General features: G+C 32.0%; 1 protein-coding gene across 1 annotated transcript in view; it reads left to right on the top strand.

Annotated features, from left to right (window-relative positions):
* The window catches only part of Hip1 (Huntingtin interacting protein 1), a 100,899-nt gene that overhangs the window by 54,500 nt on the left and 23,382 nt on the right, over positions 1 to 23,017 (top strand). The window contains exons 19-26 of the mRNA XM_085812047.1: positions 667 to 844; positions 2,996 to 3,085; positions 5,424 to 5,510; positions 15,174 to 15,284; positions 16,257 to 16,325; positions 16,554 to 16,738; positions 18,605 to 18,694; positions 20,942 to 21,004. Of these exons, the coding sequence (XP_085668173.1) occupies positions 667 to 844; positions 2,996 to 3,085; positions 5,424 to 5,510; positions 15,174 to 15,284; positions 16,257 to 16,325; positions 16,554 to 16,738; positions 18,605 to 18,694; positions 20,942 to 21,004 (873 nt within the window). The remainder of the gene's footprint in view (positions 1 to 666; positions 845 to 2,995; positions 3,086 to 5,423; positions 5,511 to 15,173; positions 15,285 to 16,256; positions 16,326 to 16,553; positions 16,739 to 18,604; positions 18,695 to 20,941; positions 21,005 to 23,017) is intronic.

The following is a 23,017-nucleotide window of genomic DNA, read 5'->3' as shown; positions in this document are numbered from 1 at the left end:
TTATGAAAACTTGAAATATGGCAGTGTGCTGTAAATGTATGCCCCCTCCTTTTTTTTTTGTTTGTTAAATATGTTTTTTAAAGCATTCTGAATGTTCTGCGATGAATATGCTTTAACCGTTTGAGTGCCAGAGGTATTGAAAAACCACTGTCGAGGAATCCCAAACAGCACAACCGCACTTTCTCTAAATGAGTACAAAAAGACCCAAGCAGCATGATAGCGCTTGTTTTATTTTATGTCCAGAAATACCAAGCAGCATGACAGCACTTTGTTTATTTTGCATCAACGTGCACTTGATTTAAATCAAGTGCCCACATTATCAACATCAAGTGCATCGTCAGTTGTCCACAAAGTTAGAAATATACTGGGTTTTCTCGACATAAAATCTCAGCACTATTGCACTGCTTGGAACTCAAACGCTTAAACCCATTTATCCTGAAATAAAACATAAATGTGGGTAAAAGCAAAAATATCTTTTGGTCAATAAAAACATGTTCTAAACTAGGTCTTTCACAGTAGCATGAAACAAACTATCACAAAGTGTTGGGCAGAGGTATATGCATTAGATTATATTTGAATAGTTAGCTTATATTTTATGCGTCAAGATTATTTATCTTAAAATACTTTTACTGATGCAACTTTTTTTTTTTTTTAATTAATCTGCAGGATTTGGAGAATAAATTATGTGCTATGCAGTCACAGTGTACAACTTTGGAAAATGAACTCAATAATGTTACTGGGAATATGAAAGAACTACATGATAAGCTAAAAGAAGTACGGGATCAGTATGTAGCACTTGAAGATAAAAGCAGATCTGATTCAAATAAAAAATATGTATATTTAGGTAAGATATATATTCTGTTATAGTTTTTTATATTTATATTATTAATATGTGTGATTTTTCATTAGCTGTAAGTATTATGCATTGGTATTAGTGAGTGTTCTGCAAATGAAAAAAAGGTGCAAAGTGTTTTACAAATATTTATTTAATTCCCTTTTTTTAATTACCAGTTATTTTATTTAATTTTTAATAGAATTTATATGGTCTGTAGAAGTATTAAGGCTTTCTGGAAAATGATGTGTGAGCTTAAGTTCTTAATTTCAACCAAATTTGCTGAAGGTCCTTAATTTTGCTTATTTCTGTCTCTTTTTTATGACTGGTGTTTTGAGTATGAATTAACATTTGGGATGAACATGGAATTCAAATCATGCAGTGTGTAATGGAGCCATCACAAGTTAGCGTTTTAAACAAGGAATGATATCAGAAGAAAATTTCTTGATGCTTGCTCACCAGAATGCAGATCAGTTAGATAGTATTTAAGCTGAAGTTTTTGTATTGTAACACAAAGTGTGCTTTTTCCTTTCATAGCATGTTAAGTTTCTGCCAGCTCTGATAAGTTTGCAATTATTTGGCTTTGCATTATCACTCCCAACGTATAAATCTGATGTGCCAGTTAGAAATTGTGAGCATGCTTAAATTTAGATTTAATTATGTAGTTTTTGGCTACTATTCTGTATTTTAAATTGGAATTTGTTAATTTAGTTGCATCACCAAAAGTTGTAATTGACTTTGTTACCACAATAACATGCACTTATGTTCAAAGTTTATGTTTAAATAAAAAGGCTTAAACCTTTCCAAGTCTCTACAGTTACTTTCAGATGCAGCAATAATTCGCTTCATGTCTGTTAGGGTTTTGGACTACTTAGCTTTACCAGATCAAGTAAAGCTGTATAACTTTCAAAACAGGTGTTATCAACAAGAATACTATCTGTCTGCATTGAAAAGGATAATTTCTTGGACTTGAACTTTGGCCTTATGGTCTCGCTTTGAAATGCGACTATGGCGAGACTTTTTTTAAATCTTAAAATTTATTCTACAGTGAAACTTTTGACATTCTTGAAGGCTGTGCTATGATGAACATGACCTTAAAGAAGGTCAAAATGTAAACATCATAAAGATCAGGCTTTCACATTCCTCAATGAAAAAATTACATTAGGTTGTAGCTCCCCCCCTTTTTTTTGTAATTAAAAAGAACGTTAACTGAATTTTATTACTGCTTAGTAAATAGATACAAGATACAACAGGTTCCCCCCCCTTTGCTGGTGATTTTTGCATTGGACAATGATTGTCACAACTTTAAAAAACTTGCTGGTAAGGAGTGCAGTTTTCAGGTGCTTCTCATAAACTGGGCTATTCTTTCTTCATTTGGGTCATTCTTCATTATAAAATCAAGCAGTTCTTACACTTTTTTTTAACAAATTATTTAACTTCTTGTCTGTTAAAGATGTGTTATCAACATTTTTGCTATTTATGCTTTCACTGTTAATTGTGTTATGAGATGATCCACTTTTTTATATATCATTTTCGATTAATTCCTTGACATGTTCTTATTCCATGTCGGAAAATCCTTTCCCACCAACTGCTTTTGTAATTTGTACAGTTTCTTTGACTTCGTTTTCAGTGATGGAAATCCTGTAAAATTGCTGACAGCTTTTATCCAAAGCTGATGCTAGCAAGCATTATGTAGATGAATCCGCTTGTTGCCATGCGAGTTAAATCATTTTTATGTAGTCTCAGTTGAATTGCTTCCAAAATGTCATTAGCACTATGTACTTTCTTTTACATTGTGCTTCATTTTCAGAGTTGTAAACATGCCCGACATAATAGGCATTGAATGTTCATATAATGCCTTAATTTAGTGGTTGGATTAAGGAAATTGCATAAGGTGGGAGGCATAAAAACTTCTGCATTTGGATGCTAGGTTGTATGACAATGTGTATGAGCAGAATCTTGTCCAGCAGTATGCATTCCATAAGTGCTTATTGTAGTCAGTTTTTTGTAAGTTTTGTCTTTTTAATTAGATCTATTGTAATTTGCATTTGTCATTTGAAAATGTTTTTTTTTTTTTTTTTTTTATTTTTTATTTTTTTTTATTTTTTATTATTTATTTATTTATAAAAATGTATTAAAAGACTAAATCGTTCTTCTTTCCAGATTGTGTGTTAAAAGAAGCTGAGCATATTGTTCAGGTTGCAGTTGATGATCTCGATAGTCCTGCTTTATCTGTTAATAACTGTGCTCCAGGTAAAGCAGACATCATGCATGCATACAATTGCTTATATAAATTTGAAAAAAATTATATTTATTTGAAAAAAGTATAAATAATACAGAATTTATTTATGTGTAAATACAATGATTTTGTTTCATTTAATATTCTTAACCTTTGTCTTTTTTTACTACCTTTCTGTTTCCATAAACATAGTACAGTCAAAAGTCGTTAATCCGTACTCGTCGGGACTTCGGCGATTCCGGATTATAGATCATCAGTTTAAATCTAGTAAGATAGCATGCAGAAATTACAAAATTAAAAATAGGAAACCGTAATTTATAAAATAAAGAACAATTATGATCTAAAGGGTATCAAAATTTACAAAAAGAAAAAACTTAATATTTATTTGTTTACTTTATTAAACATTTATTTCAATGTAAGTTGCTTCGTTTCATGTGATAATACTTTCTCTTTAATTTAATTAAACAGACATAATTTCTTGTTTAGTTACAAAGTTCCGCTGTTCAAGTCCTATAGTTGCTGTATTGAGAATACCGACTAATTAGTCAATCGAAATGTTTTCGTTTTCAATAACCTCTGGGTCACTTTCTTCACTATCGGAAGCGAATTATAATGACCAGGAACTTGATTTAAATCATATCAAAGACGAGAGGAAATACTACACTTAGTAAGGAATTATAAGCCAAATAAAATAAAAACATCTGCCCTGAAGATAAGGATAGTGCTGACAGATCAACTTCCAATCCACGGGGTGAAATTGATAAACAGATTTCGGATTTCAAAACATACTTTCGCTTTGTAGATATAAGTTACATATTAGTAAATATACATCGGAAATTCTATTTGACATAATTAAAAGTTCAAGCTTACTTTTATGAAATTGCTCTAACAGTCTGCAAAAAATAATAAGCCGGATCCAATTCGAAGATTAAGGAACAACGCAATCTGCAACATTAACTGAATTAGATAATTTTAGCTTAGCTTATACCTTTATTACACATTAAACGCGTATGCGCACAGACATATTCGCAGCCGTAAAGGTCTTACACGCACACTTAAACACCTGTGCGCATGCGTGAACGCGACGCATGCGCAGAAAGTTTGTAGCTTTGAGGTCTGGATTATGGGTGTCCGAATTAACGAGTTTTGACTGTAGTTCTTACTGATATGCTTTTATAGTAATATTGTTGATGTTCTGTAGTCTTTTTTTTTTTTATGTAGTCTTTTCTGTTTTTCAAACTTTATAATGATGCTTTTATTTTTTCATATGTGGTTAGGTTTATCATGTAAAGAGAAATTCTTGACACAAGTATTTTCACTTCTTTGGATGTATTTAGAAACACAAAAATTTCTGCCATCATGAGACCATCATTAGTTGGGTTACAGAGTTTAAAATTTGATTTAAATCGGGAAGATTCAATTTAAAGCATTAATTTTTTCTTTATTAAATCAAAGGTCATTTTTCAAAAGTATATTTTTAGTACTTTAGTTTCCGGATTATTTGACAAATGAGACTAAGTGATGGTCAGATAACATGAAGTTGCTGATAATTATCGGTTAAAATAGATGTTTTAGAAGTTTAACTTGAGTTATAAACTTGATAAAATAAAACAGTACAGATGTCCAAGCAATAAAATGGTATACTTAAATACAGTATTTCACACATTTTTCTTCTGTGCCTGTGTTACTTATATAATTCCTTATTACTGGTCATGGAAAATTAAAACTGTGCATGCTTGTTTGATGTTTGATATGTGATAATTATATAATGTATTCCTTAGATTTTTATTCGTGTAGGAGATCATGCTTTATCATTAATTAGATAATCAAATGTTTAAGAGTAATGACAGACAATTTCTAACTGCCATGTTGCTGAACTTTGTAAGTTTGCTGAACTGTTGTAACTATTGTTTGAACTATTGCTGAACTTTTGTAAGGAAAGTTTTATCAACTACAGTCATCAAAATGCCCCTTTTTTATTAAGTGAAATTTACTTTTTGGCTTAACACCTGCATAAATAATTGTTAATATATATTTTATTAAATAAAGCCTTTCTGTGCAGTCTTTCTTTTTTGTCCTCTCTCTACTTCAGCCCCTTTTTTTAAGACGATTGAAAAATTTTGAACTGGAATCTTATATATCTGCATTTATTTTTACTATATTTTTGCTCAATTTATACTTTATTTTGTAGTAATTTTTTACTGAGCTACAGGGATATCTGGTATAGCATATTTTTAAAGTGTGGATGTTCTTTTATTTCAAGATCACAGTATTTGCTACATTTGTAATGAAGTTCAGTATTTTTTTTTTTTTTTTTTTTTTTTTTTTTTTTTTTTTTTTTTTTATATATAGAATACTTTCTGCAGCAGTTAGGGAATATCACTGTAACAACAGAACAGTTTGAAAGTTCATACTTAAAATTTGCAGATAACCCAGAAGGTCAGTTCTTTTTTAATTTCTATTAAGTGTGATTTTGAATTAATGTTTAATATTTTAGTCATTGGAGAAATTTTTTAATATTCTTATATAAAAATAATTAGTCTGGTTAAAAAGCATATGGGAATCTTATAAATGTGAGAAGGTAGAGAAAATTTTATATGAATCTGTTGTCTGCCAACATATAAAAATTAAGAGAAATATTGAGAGGGAGACAGAGAAATTTAGAAAACAGGTGACAGTTGCAAAAGTAAGGACAAAAGGTGCAAGTCATGGCCAATAGGGACAATAATAATAAACCACAGAACATTATATTGCTTTGTCTAGATGAATAAAATACAGTGCATAACACAATTTTATATTCCTTGTATGTGAGTCTGATTTATCTGGTAGAATTTCATATTTCTTTTGCTAATTTATGAAACAATCTCACTCCTGAGATGTCATTTCTCTGCACATGTATATTTATTCCAGCAGTCTTTGAAAGCCTTGAAAAAGTTCTTATTCTATTACTTATGATAAACTCCGGGATCACCATGGTGTTACATTGAATTTCTAGCATGAATTAGAGATAGTAACTATGAAGATATTTCTTCAGTAATAAAAACTGGCAAAGTCACATGGAGTAATGCTATATGAGTAAGAATGCTGCTGTATCATATTTTAGCCTCATAACTGTAGAAATAGGATTCAGAGAGTTATCCTGTGGCAGAAATAAGTTGGTAGTCCATTTATTCAGGAGATTTTTGCGCTAACAGTTTTTACACTTCTACTGGTGCACTTTTGGCCTGGAACTTCATACAAGTAGTGGAGGACATCTATATTCTATAGTTTAGTTACTGAACCAAGAAGCAGACAAATATAATGTACAATTACTGTTAAAAAAAACCGTCAAAAGAATTTTGTACTTGTTTTTTTTTGGGGGGGAGGGGTAAATTTTGTATTTGGGTTAAGATTTCTTTGGCACAAAGCAAAGAAGTAGTATACCATTTTGAATAAACTTCCTTGACATGTCCTATAGATTCATATCTTGTCCTTTGATGTCATTTTGTCTAAAATAGTGGGATCTGCTTTTTATCTTTCAAACAGATTGTTTTGGAAATTAAAAAAATAAGCTTTACACATTCATTGTATTCCAAACTCAACACATTCATTGTATTCCAAACTCAACACATTCATTGTATTCCAAACTCAACAACCAGAATTGTGTTCACTAACCCATTAGAAATTTAATTGGGATCCATAGTGTGATGAATGAACTAATGTCTCTGATGAGACTTTTTTTTTTTTTTTTTTTACTTTTGGTGTCTGTATCTTCATTTCACAGTGCTGATGGTCATCTACCATGTGGTTCATTTTTCAGTGCACACTTAAAATCATTGAACTGTTTGTAAATTGGTGTTTTATTTAAAAGAGCATTTCTATTCAGCATATCAAAGGACAATAGCAATTTGTTTGGGGGGGGTTGCCTAAGCTTTTCTCAAACTTTTTGAAAAATGTTAGTAACATTTGTATCTTTTATGAGCATATTTGTACCCTATATTTCTGGATTTAATTTTCACCTAATCGTAACACTAAGCAGTTACCAATATGTAAATTTTATAAAAGGAATCATATTTTTTAAAGAAGTATTTTTCAAATAAGACAACATTTAAGTTTCTTTTCCATCCCCTTCCCCTTCTTGAAGGTACTGCAGCTTTGGTTTTATTAATTTATTTCTCCATCCTTTCTCTCTCACTTTCTCTTTTTGATATACTTGTAACATTTTTTCGATTCAAGTTTCAGATTCTTACCGTAATTTCGTGCGTATAGTCCGCGGACTATCTGTGTTTAAAATGCGAATTTTTGAAGCTGCGGACTATCCACCAGTGCGGATAATACGCTGGTTGTTCACGGTTAAAATTGTTGAAATTTAAAAAATACGCTGTTGTGAACTGCCGATGATCAAATATAAAAAACGCGTGGGATTCTAAGAAAACATTCGTATGTATCGTATAGTAAACCATAGATCATAGTGCAGAACGAATTAGTAGTAGCAAGTAGAGCTCCTAAAATCGAGGCTGGCGTGTCAAGCGATACCGGGATATGAGCCAAAGAAAGTCTTGTATGAGCATTCACTTAGCGCAACCAGAGCAAAGAATGTCTGTCTATAATACATATTCTTTGCCTTCGCACTGCTTTAGCGCAACTGCCGGGAGGGGGAAAAGTAGTTGATGCGTCAACTCGGTTTTTAGGAGCCATAGTAGCAAGTACCTGGAGTACAAAAAAAAAGCGTGATTCATTTACTTATAGCGTGGTTTGGCAACACCGAGTGAGTGGAGTCGAAGGTCACATTTCATTACCACTTATCACAAGAATAGCACGTTGCACGGTATTTTGTTTTCGTATTTTGTCTTTTATCTTCGATAACGTTGATGAAACATCGCCGGAGTTTTACTGCTGAGAGGTAGTTGAGAAAACTGAAAAAAATGGAAATAGAGAAGCGGGCCCTTATTGGTTTAATCCTAATATCCGGTGCACACCGGATTTGACTACTTTTGGCGACTTTATGATGAGCAGTGAAAACGGGACATATACGATGAGTAGTTAATGGGTCATTCAAAGAAAATATATAGTTAAACATAGTATATACTATGTATGTAGTATATATACTATGCGTGTATAGTATATATATAGACGTTCTTTGGATCATTTTTGGTGTTGGCGATAATTTTCAAAGTTGCGCCAAGGCTGCAGCTATACTAGGATTTTACCCCGTTATTTTGAAGTGGACGAGAAAGCGGTGAGAAATTGGCGCAAACAAAAGGATGTGTTTAAAAAGCATGGGAATATTGCCGTATTAAAAAAACGTAATTTCGGACGTATAGTCCGCGGACTATCCGGTGGTGCGAACTATCTGACAATTTTTAAAATTTTTTTTATATAAAATCGTGTCTGCGGACTATGCGTGCGAAATTATGGTAATTCAAATAATATGCCTCAGCAATAAAGCTGTTCCTTTCTTTTTAAAATAATTTTGAATTACATCCATTGTCAGAAAAGTTCCAGGACAAATTTTTTTATTATTATTTCTGAGTTTACAGTACTAAAAAGGAACAAATGTTGTTTTTATGTTACCTGGTATTTATTCTTACTTGACATGACCTTGGTCATGTTTCCATGCATACTTACTAGGTATAGGACTGTGCTTAGCAACCCACTGTTTGGATTGTTGTTGCATTCCTTAAGGTGACTCAATGACTGCTCATTGGTAACAAATAGTATTGTGAATATTATCTCTGGATTAAGCTTGGGAAAACCCCCTGTGAAACATGGAACATAAGGCACTTTTAAGAAGTCGTATTTTTGAGTGGAACAAAAGGTTTCGTGAAAACAGAGATTCAGTGCAAGATTATCCCAGAGGTGATCACCTGTCTATAGCACATACCAAATGTGGAGTGTGTAAAACAGTTATTGCAAGAAGACTGTCTTGTAATTGTGTGTATGATATCTCAAGAACTAAATTTAAATCAAGATGTGTGTCACAAGATTTTATGCAAAGATTTAGGGAGACGGAAACTTAATGCAAGAATCATCCCTCATTCACTAACAGATGAACAGAAAGAGGAAAGATGAAGAATTTCTGCTAAACTATTGGATAGAGCCGAACATGATCCCACATTTGTGTCAAAGATTATTGTGATTTTTTCCTAGTTTCTGTGAGTGAAAAGGTGACTGAAAGAAATGAAAGCTTCATCAAGATTATTGCAGATACCCAGTGGGTTGTGACAAATTAGCTTGCAAGAATCGCAGTTGAAGATTTCCACACTTGCTTCCAAAATCTCCAGAAACATTGGCAATTGTATATAGATAGCCAAGGAGACTACTTTGATAGCAGCTATGATCATTATTTGGTAAATGCAATTTTCTATTTTTTTTTTTTTTTTTTACGACCTTTGTCCTGGAACTTTTATGACAGAGGATGTACATTATGCCTCTAATATTCTGAAAATGCGTGATGTCATAGTACTTTTTCTCAAATATTTTCAAGAGTAGGTTTTTGATTTAAAAGCAACATTTTTCAATTAACAGTCAACAATTTACCCTTTTTGTTGATATATTATATATAAAAAAAGTTTAAGTGGTAGATCACATCAAAAATGATCCTGAAATTTTATACCCTGTACAGACTTTGCTCAGTCGATTTTTAGAAGAAACAGTTTCATGGTTATTTTTACAATATCAAACAACATTTTAATAATTATAAAAGCATTTAAATAGGTATAGTTTAAAAATTTTTTTCAGAGGTTTGTATTTATGATAGAAATAATTTGGGCATAAATTAGTTTGTTATATAGAAGAGTGTGACTGTATTATTAGATAAATATGTTAATTCATACACCTTCAGGAAATACAGAATGAGATTTGGACTCTAGCAAATGTCTTCCTGGTATAATTCAAATCTGAGAAGTGTTGACTTTAAATGTTCTTGTTTGGTTGAGTTATATTTAAATGTCCTTGTTTGGTTCAGTTATATTTTAGATAATGTGAAATACTTTTTTTTGATCTTCTGGACAAGAGAAGAACCAAATATCAGATTAGATGAACCTGTCTGCTCTTTTTATCAGCACATATAATGCAGCCACCAAGCTGCCATAGTGTCATTTGAAGGGTTATTATGTGATGTAGTGTTTCATTTGTTGCTACTAATTTTGAATGAGAAACCAAGAAAAATAATTTAGATAAATAGCTCAAGATTTTTGGAATCTACTGAAAAATTATATTGCAAGTAGATTGATACTGTAACACTTTTTTACATATCATTTCATACCAGTAATAAGTAAGGGAATGATGTAGAGTTTAGTGTAGGCCTTGTAAGACTTATTTTGTAACTTCCAGATAAATGATTATTACATTTAACCTTAACAGTTCTATTTTAGAGAAAATTATTGATTGATGTGTAATGTTTTCATTCAATAGTAGTTTTATCCTTCAGGGCAATTTATGTAGTTTTGTGACTAATTAATTCCTTCAGGTTATTAAATTGAACAAAACTACAATGTTGCATTCCTATTTTGTAAATCTTTTAATATTTTGGTGGCGTCATGATTTCAAGACAGATTGAAGAAATCAATTTAATTTGTGTGGCTACATGGTAGATGGTAACTAAATTTTATTTAGGTGACAGTAGGTGGTTACTGTCAATACTTTTCAGTATCATTTATAATGGATAAAGTTAACTGGTAATATACTTTTAAAGTTTTTGCTAGCTGAATAATTAAAAAAAAATGGGAGCAGATATAACATTGCTAAAGAGAAGAATGACATCACATTAAATAAAATAAAATTCTTAACCCAAGACATGTTTTCATTGTGATCACCAAAGAGAATTGAATAGTCAATGGTTGAGCTTAAACCATCTTGAAGATTATTTTAAGTTGGTGGATGGTGCATATTAAAAATGTTAATTGACTGAATATTTCAATTTAACTCATATGTAAGGATTCAGTATTCATGATATCACTTATTTGGGGTGAAAGGGAAGCAAAGTAACAGCATAGCAATTTGAATGCATCCAAAACTCCTTTCTATACATCTATGTGATAATTTTGGGCCAATGTAACCAATTACAAGAAATGGAAATATTTACCACAGAAGCTTATAAGTATTTTCGGGTTTCATGGAACTCAAATTTTCAAACTCTAAGCTTAGATCCCACTTTGATGGTTATGAATATATGGCGATCATGCGAAATGACGGGGATGTTTTAGATATCACAAATTGTAATTAAAATGATTAAAAGGATTTGTGCAAAGGTGTCTGCTAATTCAAACTGAATTACCCAGGGCAGGCCGCGAGGACGCCCCTTTGTTTACGAGGTTTCCCCCTTTTACTTGCTTAATTGCTTTAAAGTAGAGTGCAATGAAGGAAACCACTGGTGGTACCTTTCGTAAGAGCCACCGCTAGCTCAATAAATAACAGTGATTTAAATAATAAAATCTTAATTCGCATATCAAAGATCTCTTTGCACACAACATTTCTTTTGTAGATCTTTCCGTCATTTTTAAGCTTGCCTTACAGAGGACCATCCATTATTTTTAATTTTATGTCCGTTCTTTCACGAACACTTGAACAAGCAACATAAAGTTGACCGTGTCCAAATGCAGGCTCAAGTAAAAAAAAATGTCAACATGCTTAAGCGTTTGGCCCTGAGACTTATTGATGGTCATAGCAAAGGCAAATTTTAACGAAATTGTCTATGTCTCAATTGAAACGGCAACCCTGTGCCGTGGCAACTTGACCCCATTGGCTAGTACAGTTACGCAAGCAACCAATAAACTATCGGTGACAAACAGATGCTTAAGCCGCATATAATAAAGATATTTATTTATTTCATTTTATTTGTTTTTCATCGTTGCCAGTTTTTGCTGGTTGCATATTTCTGAATTCTATTATATCTAGATGTTAAATTTATTTATTAAATGTTAAATGCACATGCTCTTGTATTTTTAATTTTTCTGGCTTAGCTCTCTCATAATATTCATCACGCGCTGCACTGCATGAGGAATAAAACAATTTACAGTTATGCAAGCAACCAATAAACTATTGGCAACAAATACTTAAGCCACACATATGTATATATAAGATTAGTAAGCAGTCTGGGGTAATGATTTCAAACCCCATATTTTTTTTTTTTTTTTAGTCTTTCTTCCCCTCTTATTTCTAGCATTCAGCCTGTTTTCATCATTAAAGTATTATCATAGTTCTTTAGCTTCTGAATTTACCATAATAAAGGTCACAAAACATACTTGGAAATTGCTCTTACGTTATTAGTACTAGGAATGAGACAATCTTATTTTTATCATCCTTTGGAATAGTGTGTTATGCTATATAGTATGAGAACTGTATTTTTCACTCATCATTTTGAAAGTCATACGTAGGGGAGTCAACTGAAAACCATAAAAGTAGAAATAAAAATCCGCATATGGCGCCAGTGAGCTGTAAGTTGGCATGCCTGTTTGCGATAGTATGCCGGATGTCTCATAGGTGGCAGCAGCCGATAGATGCACAAACACCAGCGCAACAACAGTTCCAAAATGGCAGCCCCGCTAGCCACATGCACCAGCGAGGAGCAGCGTTCTGTGATTCGGTTTTTGCGAAGTGAAGGTGTGAAACCGATTGACATTTTTAGGTGAATGAAGGTTCAGTATGGAGATGCATGTTTGTCACAGCCACAAATCTATGAATGGTGCCGGAAATTTGCAAATGGTGTTACGTCCGTAACCGATGCTCCACACCCCGGCCAGGCTCGCCGCATAGTGACTCCAGAGACCATTTCAACCGTTGAAGCCATCGTTTTGGAAAACCGCCATGTGACAATAGACGAAATTGCAGCATGTGTACACATGAGTCATGGATCGGCACATCATATTGTGCATGATGTTCTCCAGTTTCATAAGGTGTCTGCAAGATGGGTGCCCGACAACTGACGCCTGAACTGAAACAGCGACGTGTTGATGCGTGCGAAGACCTTTTGTGGCGTGCTGAATGTGACGGTAATGCCTTCCTGTCACGAATCGTCACTGGTGACGAAACATGGGTGCATTACCATCAGCCTGAAACAAAGCGAGCGAGCAAGGAGTGGCGCCATTCCTCATCATCGAAACCCAAAAAGTTTCGGACTCAGCAGTCTGCAGGGAAGGTTATGCTGACTCTCTTTTGGGACAAAAAGGGCATCATCTTGGAACACTACACGCCACGAGGAACCTCTGTGACGAGTGCTACGCACTCGGACCTCCTAAAAAATCATCTCTGGCCTGCCATCAAAACGAAATGACGTAGATTGCTGTCAGCTGGTGTGCTGCTGCAACACGACAATGCACGGCCCCATACAGCGCGTGCAACGGTTGCGACCATCACAGACCTGAAATGTGAATGCCTCCCACATCTCCCTTACTGGCCAGACCTCGCACTGAGCAATTTCCATCTGTTTGGTCCGCTCAAAGAAGCAATGGGCGGCAGGAAGTTCCACTCCAATGAAGAGGTACGCAACGCGGTGCACGAGTGGTTGCGCCATCACCCAAAAGACTTTTTTTCCTGCAGGTATTCAGGCTCTTCCGAAGCACTAGCGAACTTGCATTGAAGGAGGAGGAGACTATGTTGAAAAGTGATTTACTTCTGTTCCCTGTGTGACCAATAAAAAATATTAAAAAAAATAATTATGGTTTTCATTTGACTCCCCCTCGTATTAAATTGTCAGAATGCTTTGCTGTCATATAAGTACAAAAGGGTGTATACTGTAGAGCAGTGGGCTGAAACTCAAATTGCTTGTGGGCCGAATGCATGACCCAAAAACAGCAGATGGAATTTGATAATTTTATTTTAACAGTAAAATTGAAATTTTTTTATCGAAATGAAAGTATTTTATCTAAATTATAAACTTGGAATTATCTAAATTATAAACTTCAGAATTTGTTTGCTTGCTAATTATTAATCAAAATATACATAAATAATAATTAAAAGGCAAGGGAAAAATTCAAATTCATATTTATTTTCTCTCGAAAATCTAAAGTTTAGTACCTGGAAGACATTTTTGTTGGTTACATTTTGTAATTCAAATATATTTCCAGCTAAATATTAATATTTCAGATTGACATTATCTCAAATTATTTTAATATGTTTAACTAATCATTAAATAATTTAATTTAAATTTAAAATAAACAAATTCTGAAAACTTTCAGATATTTCAGGAAATAAATTAAGAAAGTTTTCGAAGAAAACTTCCAAGTAAAATAAAACTTGAGAATAAGTAATGACAACTCAGTTTCTTTTTCTTCAGTACTTAAAATAAATATGCTTATATGCAACTAATTATGAATTTTGTATGTTAATACAAAATTTTATGTCCATACAGTGGGAAAAAATTGCTAAAAATTATCTTTATCACAGATTATAAATGCTCATCAGTCAGTCAAGTTTCCTTTCTTATTAACTTTCAGCTGTGAAAAAAAAATCTGTTCACATATAGATGTGTTCCAAAACAAAGATGTTATTTTTAGTATAAAATTCGAATTGAGTGTAGTTATGTTTTGATAATTATGAATAAAAGTTAATGAAATCTGTATCTTCAAATATTTGAATAAGATTTATATCACATTATAAATAGCTCAATTTATAGATTTTATAATCCATTATTCATGTTAGGTTTTAATGGTAATGAAAATAATGTAAAACTCAGGCCTTAAATAATTAAAATCTTAAAATCTTTGCACATTATATTTGCAATAAATGCATAACTGAAATAGATTTGTGGGCCATATAAAATTGCTTTGAGGCGCTCAGTAAGTACGAATCCAAATTATACTTATATAGTATGTCTTGTTTTTGTGAGGATTGAATTATGATAATATTGGGTGCTTTCGAAATATTGCATTTCACCATATTAATATCCATGTTCTCAATTTATATCTTATGAACTATTTATTTCTCAAATCCCCCCCCCCCAAAAAAAAATTAGGCTGTAGAATAAGCATACATGAAATTATAGTTACTGAATTAATAAGTAATGGGACACAACTATACTTCAGTTTGAAGAATACTGGTAATCTAGGAAATCTAACTAAATGCATTAATTTGCCTTTGAATTTTTAGGCATTCTTTACCTTTGACTTTTTTAATGATTTTTAGATATTGAAGGTATTCTTCAGTCCACCACTTTTTTTGCACATCTGTTATCCAACGTCTTGATAGAAGGGAAGGCTACTTCCAATGCTTCACCAAATATTGAGCAAGGCGATCGTAAGTTCTAATGAATTTCTGCTCTGAATTTTAATATTGCTTTTATATATTTGGTATAATCTGAAATGGTATGTACCTTCATATATACTATATTTCATAAACAAATAATATATAACAACATAATTATTGATGTATTTATTGATTTTTTTTCCCATTGTTTTTCTTCTCTTTCTGATAAAAACTTATATGGAAGTAAAATTCTATAAATGTAAAATTCTAAAATTATTAGTTCTGATTTGTGCTTATATGTACGTTTAAATTGAAATATGTTGAAGTATTACAAATCTATACTTCCATCAGTAAAACAATTAAAAAATTATTTGGGAAAGGAGTTATGTGTAATCCATTTGCATAGGCAATGCATATTGTTTAATGGTAGTATGAAGATTAAAATTAACTCTTTAGTGGTTACAGATACATGTATTTGTTTGACTATACTGTTGCTCTGTATTTCAAGAGTTGATATGATTTAATGTTCTGGATGCTAATACAGGGTAAAAAATACATGTAAAGTAATAGTTAATTCATAGCTTTGTTCATAAAAAACAAATGGTGTTTTATTGAGTCGGGGTTACATCAAGCAAAAGTGTAGATATTATGAGTTTTATCCATAATTTGTGTTAAATCGTGCTGCTTGGTACAGTTACACTGTCGATGGGAGAGTATGTAAGATCCTAATTTTTTATGTAATCTTAGTTGTGTTTTATAGACATCGAAATGTTATTGAAATGGCATATCTGAAATATTTCAGTAATATTCCAGAGGCATAGTATATTGAGCAGGATTTAATATTTTTCTAAGTATGGAGAAATTTTTGCTGGTAAAATGACGTGTGATTTTTCCTAGTCCTTCTAGTTGCTATGTATTTACAATCTTGTAAAATGCAATGTTATTAAATCTTGTGAAAAACAAATTTATTTTCCTTTTGAAATATCAGTCTTTTAAAATATAAATTTATTTTTTCCTTTTCAGAGCTTGCTTTGTCGTGTAAACATTTAGGCCTAGAAGGATTAAATTTGTTCAAGATGTTGCGAAACAAAGGTAGAATTTTTTTTTACTTTTATATAATGTTTGTGATTATTCAAAATATGTGATTATTGATCAATGAGAAATTTTACTGCAATTTCTTTATGCATTTTATGTTACTTTTAAGTGCCTAATTATTTACATCTGATTTATTGAATCAAATAACAAGAATATAACTTAAACTTGTCTTCTTTCTGTACAGAATATTGCTGTGGACTGACTGTTAAACTTTTTATATTGTAGCTTCGAAAAGTGAAGTTCTCAGCATATTCAATAAAATTTCGAGTGAAACTACTAATACAATGAAAATTATGGAAGTTTTGGTGCCTAACATGTCTCAAGATCAAACACAGAAATTGGGTGATATTATTGAAAAAGAACTGAAGCAAATGGATCAAGATATTGAAGAAGCAGCTCAAAAAATACAGGTATAATGTTGTTAATTCACATTTTAAAATTTCTTGATAGTCAACTTAGTCATTAATGAACTTAAAATTCTACATGAAAGAACTTATTATTTTACATGTATTTATTGCATTAAGAAATTAATAAATAATTAAGAAATGCTGATTGTGTCATTTGATATGTTCTACATTTTGTGAGGGTAGTATTTGTATCTGGAATAAAGGCAAAACTTGTCGTGTTCTGTTACGTGTTATTTGTACAGCTTTGTGGACGATGAAGCCTTCTTCTGTGTGGATATCCTTAATTTCTGTAATTTCTATGTCAATGGGGTGTACATTGATAACAGCTTTTACAGGGTGTTGGTGTTTGGGGTTAATAATGTAGTGTTCGACATGTTTGTCTTTCAGATGTTGTGTAAGTGTTCTGTGATCATCAGAGGTGTTAGGTAAAATTTTAAGAAATTTTCCACTGATTTTGCCGAAGAATTTAGCTTTTGTTTGATCTGCTAAAAATTTTAAATATGGGTTAAATTTGTTAATCGTCAGGCACTTAACCATAACTGGTGGTACAGATTTTGATTGTGCTGATTCTGTGAGTGGTCTGAGTTTTGATCTGAAGTGGATGGTTGATTTGTGGTGTTAACTGCAGTCTGGGTGTGGTGAAGAATATTGTTAGTTGAGTCTAGTAGACTAAACGTATATTTGGTAATAATGTCTGGTTGGCTGTTGGTTTTTTGGATTTGTTTGGCATATTTAGTGGGCTTAACAAAGCCATCCTCAGTTTTTGAATTATCATCAGAATTATCTGAAATGTGATGCTGCTTTCGCTTAGCATTAAGGTTTAAGTTAGCGTTTAAGTTATTTGCAAGGCTGTCTAGGAAGTTCCTAGCACACTTTGAGGTATAAGAAGCCATCTTACCCTTCAGGTGCTCCAGCATCATCTTCATATCTCGAATGTTCTTGGCCAGGATAGGAGTGTGCTGATCTGGGTCTGAAATGGCTCGTACAGCATCCATTTGAATCTTAAGCTGTCTGTTTTTTTCGATGCTTGCTTCTAGTTGTTTTATTTCAATTGTAGTATCCAATGCGGCCTTTTTCGTAGTCAAAGTCAGGTGTATCCGTGTTTCCATTCTCCATAGAAGAAATGTCCATATTCGTTTCGGCAATATTAATAGGCAGACTCCAATCTGTAGTGGAAGTTTTATCTGGAGGAATAGCAATGCCCGAAGGCAAAAGATCATGGCTGTTCTCCATCTATCAGAGAGAGCAGAAACAGAGCAGCCTTCACCCAAGGAGGCTGAAGGCAGAATGGATCAATAATAATAGTGATGTTTGCCGACAGCGAATGCTTGTGAAAGGTCACTATCCTTTGGCCTTCTGCTTTGTTGTCAAAGTTCAGATCCTGGGAACCCGACTACTGTAGCCTTGTGCCTAATTGATTAGATCAAAACAGCTGTCCTGACATGAAGCATTTTATAGTAAGGTAGGGATGTAGGTAGGGTAGCTTTGTTTACAGGTATGGTAGCTTACAGGTAGGGGTGTTATTTCCCTGCACAGAAAGATGTTTGTGAGTAATTTCATCATATGTGAGGGAGAAGAAGGTATAGTCACAAATTTCATATATCAGTCTGTAAATAAGTATAAAACCAGATTACAATTAATTGTGATATTATTGATTTAAAAGTTGTGTATTCCTACACCTATTGTCATGTCATGAACTGATGTAACAATATATATATATATATATCATTGACTGTTTTTCAGTTTTTGTCTCTTAAAAAAATATGCAAAACCCCCACCAAAAAAGAATTTAAAGGTCATTTGAATATTTTTTATTGTTTTTAGTTCTTACAAAATTAACTAATTTGACAAAATAAATTTTTATTTTAGGATATGTTAACTAATAGCAGAGCAGGGGATTCCGGTATGAAACTGGAAGTGAACAGTAAAATTTTAGATTCATGTACAAGTCTAATGCAGGTAAAATATTTGGTTTTGTAAATAATAAAATATTATATATTTTTTAATGTTTTGATTTTTTTTAACGCGAAAGCAATCATATTCTTCGAAAACAAAGTTTTCAAAAAACATTTCGTATATGTAACTTTCATATTTCATATATCATAACGTAAACATTTCATATATATAACTTTGATTAATGAAAGTTTTTGGCAAATTTTCTTAAATTCTTTAATTTTTATGAATATTAAATTTTTCTACAAGTTTTGAAACTGATGTTCACAAATATAAGATAGTTCTTGGTATTTTTAAATTTATTGTATATTAGATTTTTTCATAATTAGATAACTATAATATTATATTAATATTTTAATTTAATATTAATTTACTTTAATATTACCTGCCATTAAATTTTGTTGCATAATAATCCTATTCCAAAGTCTCGACCAGAATTTTGAACCTTAAATTATTATCCTTCTCTTTTGCTAGACATCTGATGTGGAGAGTTACATAAAGTACTCTCTTATGCCTTTACTAATAAATGATTTCAAAATAACCCCCCCCCTTCCCGTCACACTAGTTTAAAATTGGACTGTTTTAATGAAGAAAGTTTTTGTATGTGCAATATAAAATATCCATTCTATGTCCATTTAAAATGAAAATAGATAGCGAAAGGAAATCTGAACACTGAAATTAATTGCGATTTTGGTTTTAATCTGTGTGTTGTTGTTGTGACTATCTCACTTGTGTGATAGTAATGTCAGAACAAACCCACTGAATTCATCATCGCAAGTAATGCAAGATGCGCCTGTCGTTGGCGAGAACATTGAACATGATACAGGTGACAGTACAATTTTGCTCAATTCTGCCCTGAATTTTGATGGAGAACGTGCCAGAGGGATGGGTCCGAGTGGCTGCTATCCTTTTCCCTACTACCAACCTTTCGAAAGGATTTTTGGCTTGCCACATATTTAGAGTGCCCCTGTGCTGCACAGATGCTATACATTTAGAAATATTCATGCCTTCTCCAGGATTTGAACCCAGGCCCTTTGTTACAGCACTCAGTATCACTAACCACTATTCCAGTTGGGCTGCATTTTAATCTCTTCATTGCAGAACTTCCTGTATGCAATTAGGAGATACTGTTTGTTCAGACGTAAACTAACATGACAGTCTTTTAATTTTATTTTATCTGTTAGCAAAAAGATTCATTTTATCAAGTCATGCATTTTTTTCCCAAATTCTTTAAATAAGAATATCAGAAAATCATTTAAAAATTGTTGGGTGATACACAGATAATCTGTATGTAGATACTTTGTTCATCCATTCATGGATGATAAATATATGAAAAATCTTAATTTATGTTTTCATACTTATAAAAAGTGTGATTGCATATTTTGAAAGTCATATTTATGATCTAGACCAGTGGTATTCAAACTATGGGTTGCGACTGCAAGTAGGGTCGCATTGTCCAAATTGAAAAATTTATAGTAGGGTAGCAATTTGAATAAAAATCATAAGTGATCTAAATTGGTGGTGTATAACTAATTGTCGATTCTCTGATTACAATCATGAAATTGATTTTTAGGAGTAATTTGCATTTTTATAGTCAAATTGTAATAAAATTTGAATACTGCTGATCTAGACTTACTAAAAGTTTTTTAAAGTACACTGATTGCAAATTTGTGTCATATGTTGATAATTAGTAACCAAAATTTAAAAAAAAATAGTCATAAATTAATTAGAAGTAAGTTTAAATCTTTAAGTAATTCAGCTGAGAATCCTCAAAGTGACTGTGATTTGAAAATAAATGACAAATAGAATAAGTTCAGGCCATTCAGATTAACAGAAAGTAGTAACTAAGTGAGAACGAGTGACAGGATGTTTTAAAATCCCTGAAGGAATTTTAAAAGGTAATATTTTAAATGTGTAAAAATTTATTTTGAAACATTCATTGCAGGACCTGAAAAATATATTGAATTTGCTTTTACATTTGATATATGAATAAAGAAAATTGAATATACATAGAGAGAGGGAGAGAGAAAGCATTATTTTTGGTGATATATAAGTACATTTTATACAATTGGTTATGACTTATTTAATGTGCATTAAATATTTTATAAATCCTAATCTGCTAAATAATTTGTTTGCAAAATTTAACTTTTTATTGTGTTGGAATTTTTTTATGTACTCATGACAATGCAATGTTTAATTTGCTTCATTTACATTTCTAACATTTATCATTTGATTTTTTTTTTTTTTTTTAAGGCTATCAAAGTTCTAGTGCATGCTTCAAAAAATCTGCAAGAGGAAATAGTTTCTCAAGGAAAGGTATTTATTTTTGATTATTAATAACATATTGTTTTTGGTGTTGCTTTTTATTGTATAGGTTAATATAAATATGTGAATCTGATTTAAAAATATTGAATGCTCAAAAATTACTTTTAATATTTACATATTATTTGAGTTCATCATCATACCAGTTAGTGCCATTTTAGTAACTTGCCAATATGCTTGTCTAACTGTGTGTTGTAATCGAATCCGGAATATTCGCCATGTTTTTTTTATGTTCCCAACCCCCTGTTAGCTTTGAGAATTTTTGTCTTCCCCCTCTTTTTTGTTGTTGTTGTTCATGGGTTTTTTTGTATTTGAGTAAGAAAAACTGAAGCTTTGCTTTTCCCAGAATTACAGAATATTGAAGAGCGAGAATAAAATCTTCAAGAAATTTGCATTACTAGAAAAGAGGAAGACCCATAATTCCTGATACCAAAATCAGCAGCTGAGATCTGCTGTATTCATAACACCTCTAAGGTTACTTCATGCCAGTCAAAATTTCTACTAATGAATAATAAGCAAATACCTAAGTTTTTGTGTGTATTAATTCTTTGTAACCAGTATGCAACATCCTAGGAAGAAAAATAGTATTTTAACAGGAAAATTTTGTTTCCCATTATTGATAAAATATAAAATTACCCTGTGAGTGGACTTAAGGCAGAAAACATGTGAAACATTTGGGACAGAATGTTCTTTGAACTGGGTATACTTCTATGAAGAGAAACTAATTAAAAGGGGAAAAAAGAATGCTATACAGTGCAAAGTCCAAAATCCAGACTTCAGAAAACCAGCACTTTATTTTTTTACCAAAGTCTTGGTAATGATTGTATAAAAGTGGAAAAAAAAAAAAAAATAGGCAGCTGTGCAGCAAAAGTGATTTTTCTTTTGACTAGCTGAGATTCCTGTATGTCACTATAAAGACAATGCATTGACAGACGGATACTTACATTAAAACTGGGATTCAGCTGCTAAATCTTAGCAGCTCTTTTCAGCTGCCTCAGTTGATCCTATGAAGAGACTTAACTGGATGAAAATTCTGCAGATAGACTTCCAAGAGAATCTGAAAAGGAAAAAGGGAGACACTTTTCCTTCTCATCAAATAACTGCATTACAAGTAGGTGTACACTGTGCAGAAAAAAAAAGGGGGGGCAGATGTCTATCTTCTGTTCTACTGGGCTGATTGACGAAATTCAACACGTGTTTTTCATGTCTCGAAAGCAGGGCTTAGGATATGTGTTAGATTTATATATAGTGTTGTATATAGGTATTTTGCCAAAAAATCTGACTTTTTCTGAATTGACATGCCAATTTTTTTCCGTAGTTCGATTCTACCACTCAAATTACAGCAAACTGCCAAGTCATGTAAAAATCGCATAAGTAGTTTTTAAAAAATTAGCTCTCAAAATTTTAGCTCCTCAGTGTTAATTGAATTTGATATATACAGTCAAAAGTCGTTAATCCGGACTCGTCGGGACTTCGGCGATTCCGGATTATAGATCATCAGTTTAAATCTGGTAAGATGGCATGCAGAAATTATAAAATTAAAAATATGAAACCGTAATTTATGAAATAAAGAACAATTAACTAAAGGGTATCAAAATTTACAAAAAAAAAAAAAAAAAAAAAAAAAAAAAAAAAAAATCTCAATATTTATTTGTTTACTTTATTAAACATATCTTTCAATGTAAGTTGTTTAAGTTGCCTCGTTTTTTATGTGATAATACATTCTCTTTAATTCTTTAAACAGACATAATTTCTTGTTTAGTTACGAGGAACTTGATTTAAATCATATCAAAGATGGAGTACATCGAGATGAAATACTACATTTAATAAGGAATTATAAGCCAAATAAAATAAAAACATCTGCCCTGAAGATAAGGATAGTGCTGACAGATCAACTTCCAATTCATTGCGTGGCCCCGCGGTGTTAAAGATAAACAAAGTTTAGATAAACAAACGTTAAAGTTTAGATAAACAAAGGATATGCCTTTATCCATTTTTTGTAGCAAT

Source organism: Stegodyphus dumicola, chromosome 2, assembly GCF_044657685.1.
Source record: "Stegodyphus dumicola isolate Sdum_Otavi_A_Nest chromosome 2, ASM4465768v1".
NCBI lineage: Eukaryota > Metazoa > Arthropoda > Arachnida > Araneae > Eresidae > Stegodyphus > Stegodyphus dumicola.
This window is presented reverse-complemented; position numbering and strand designations above follow the sequence as displayed.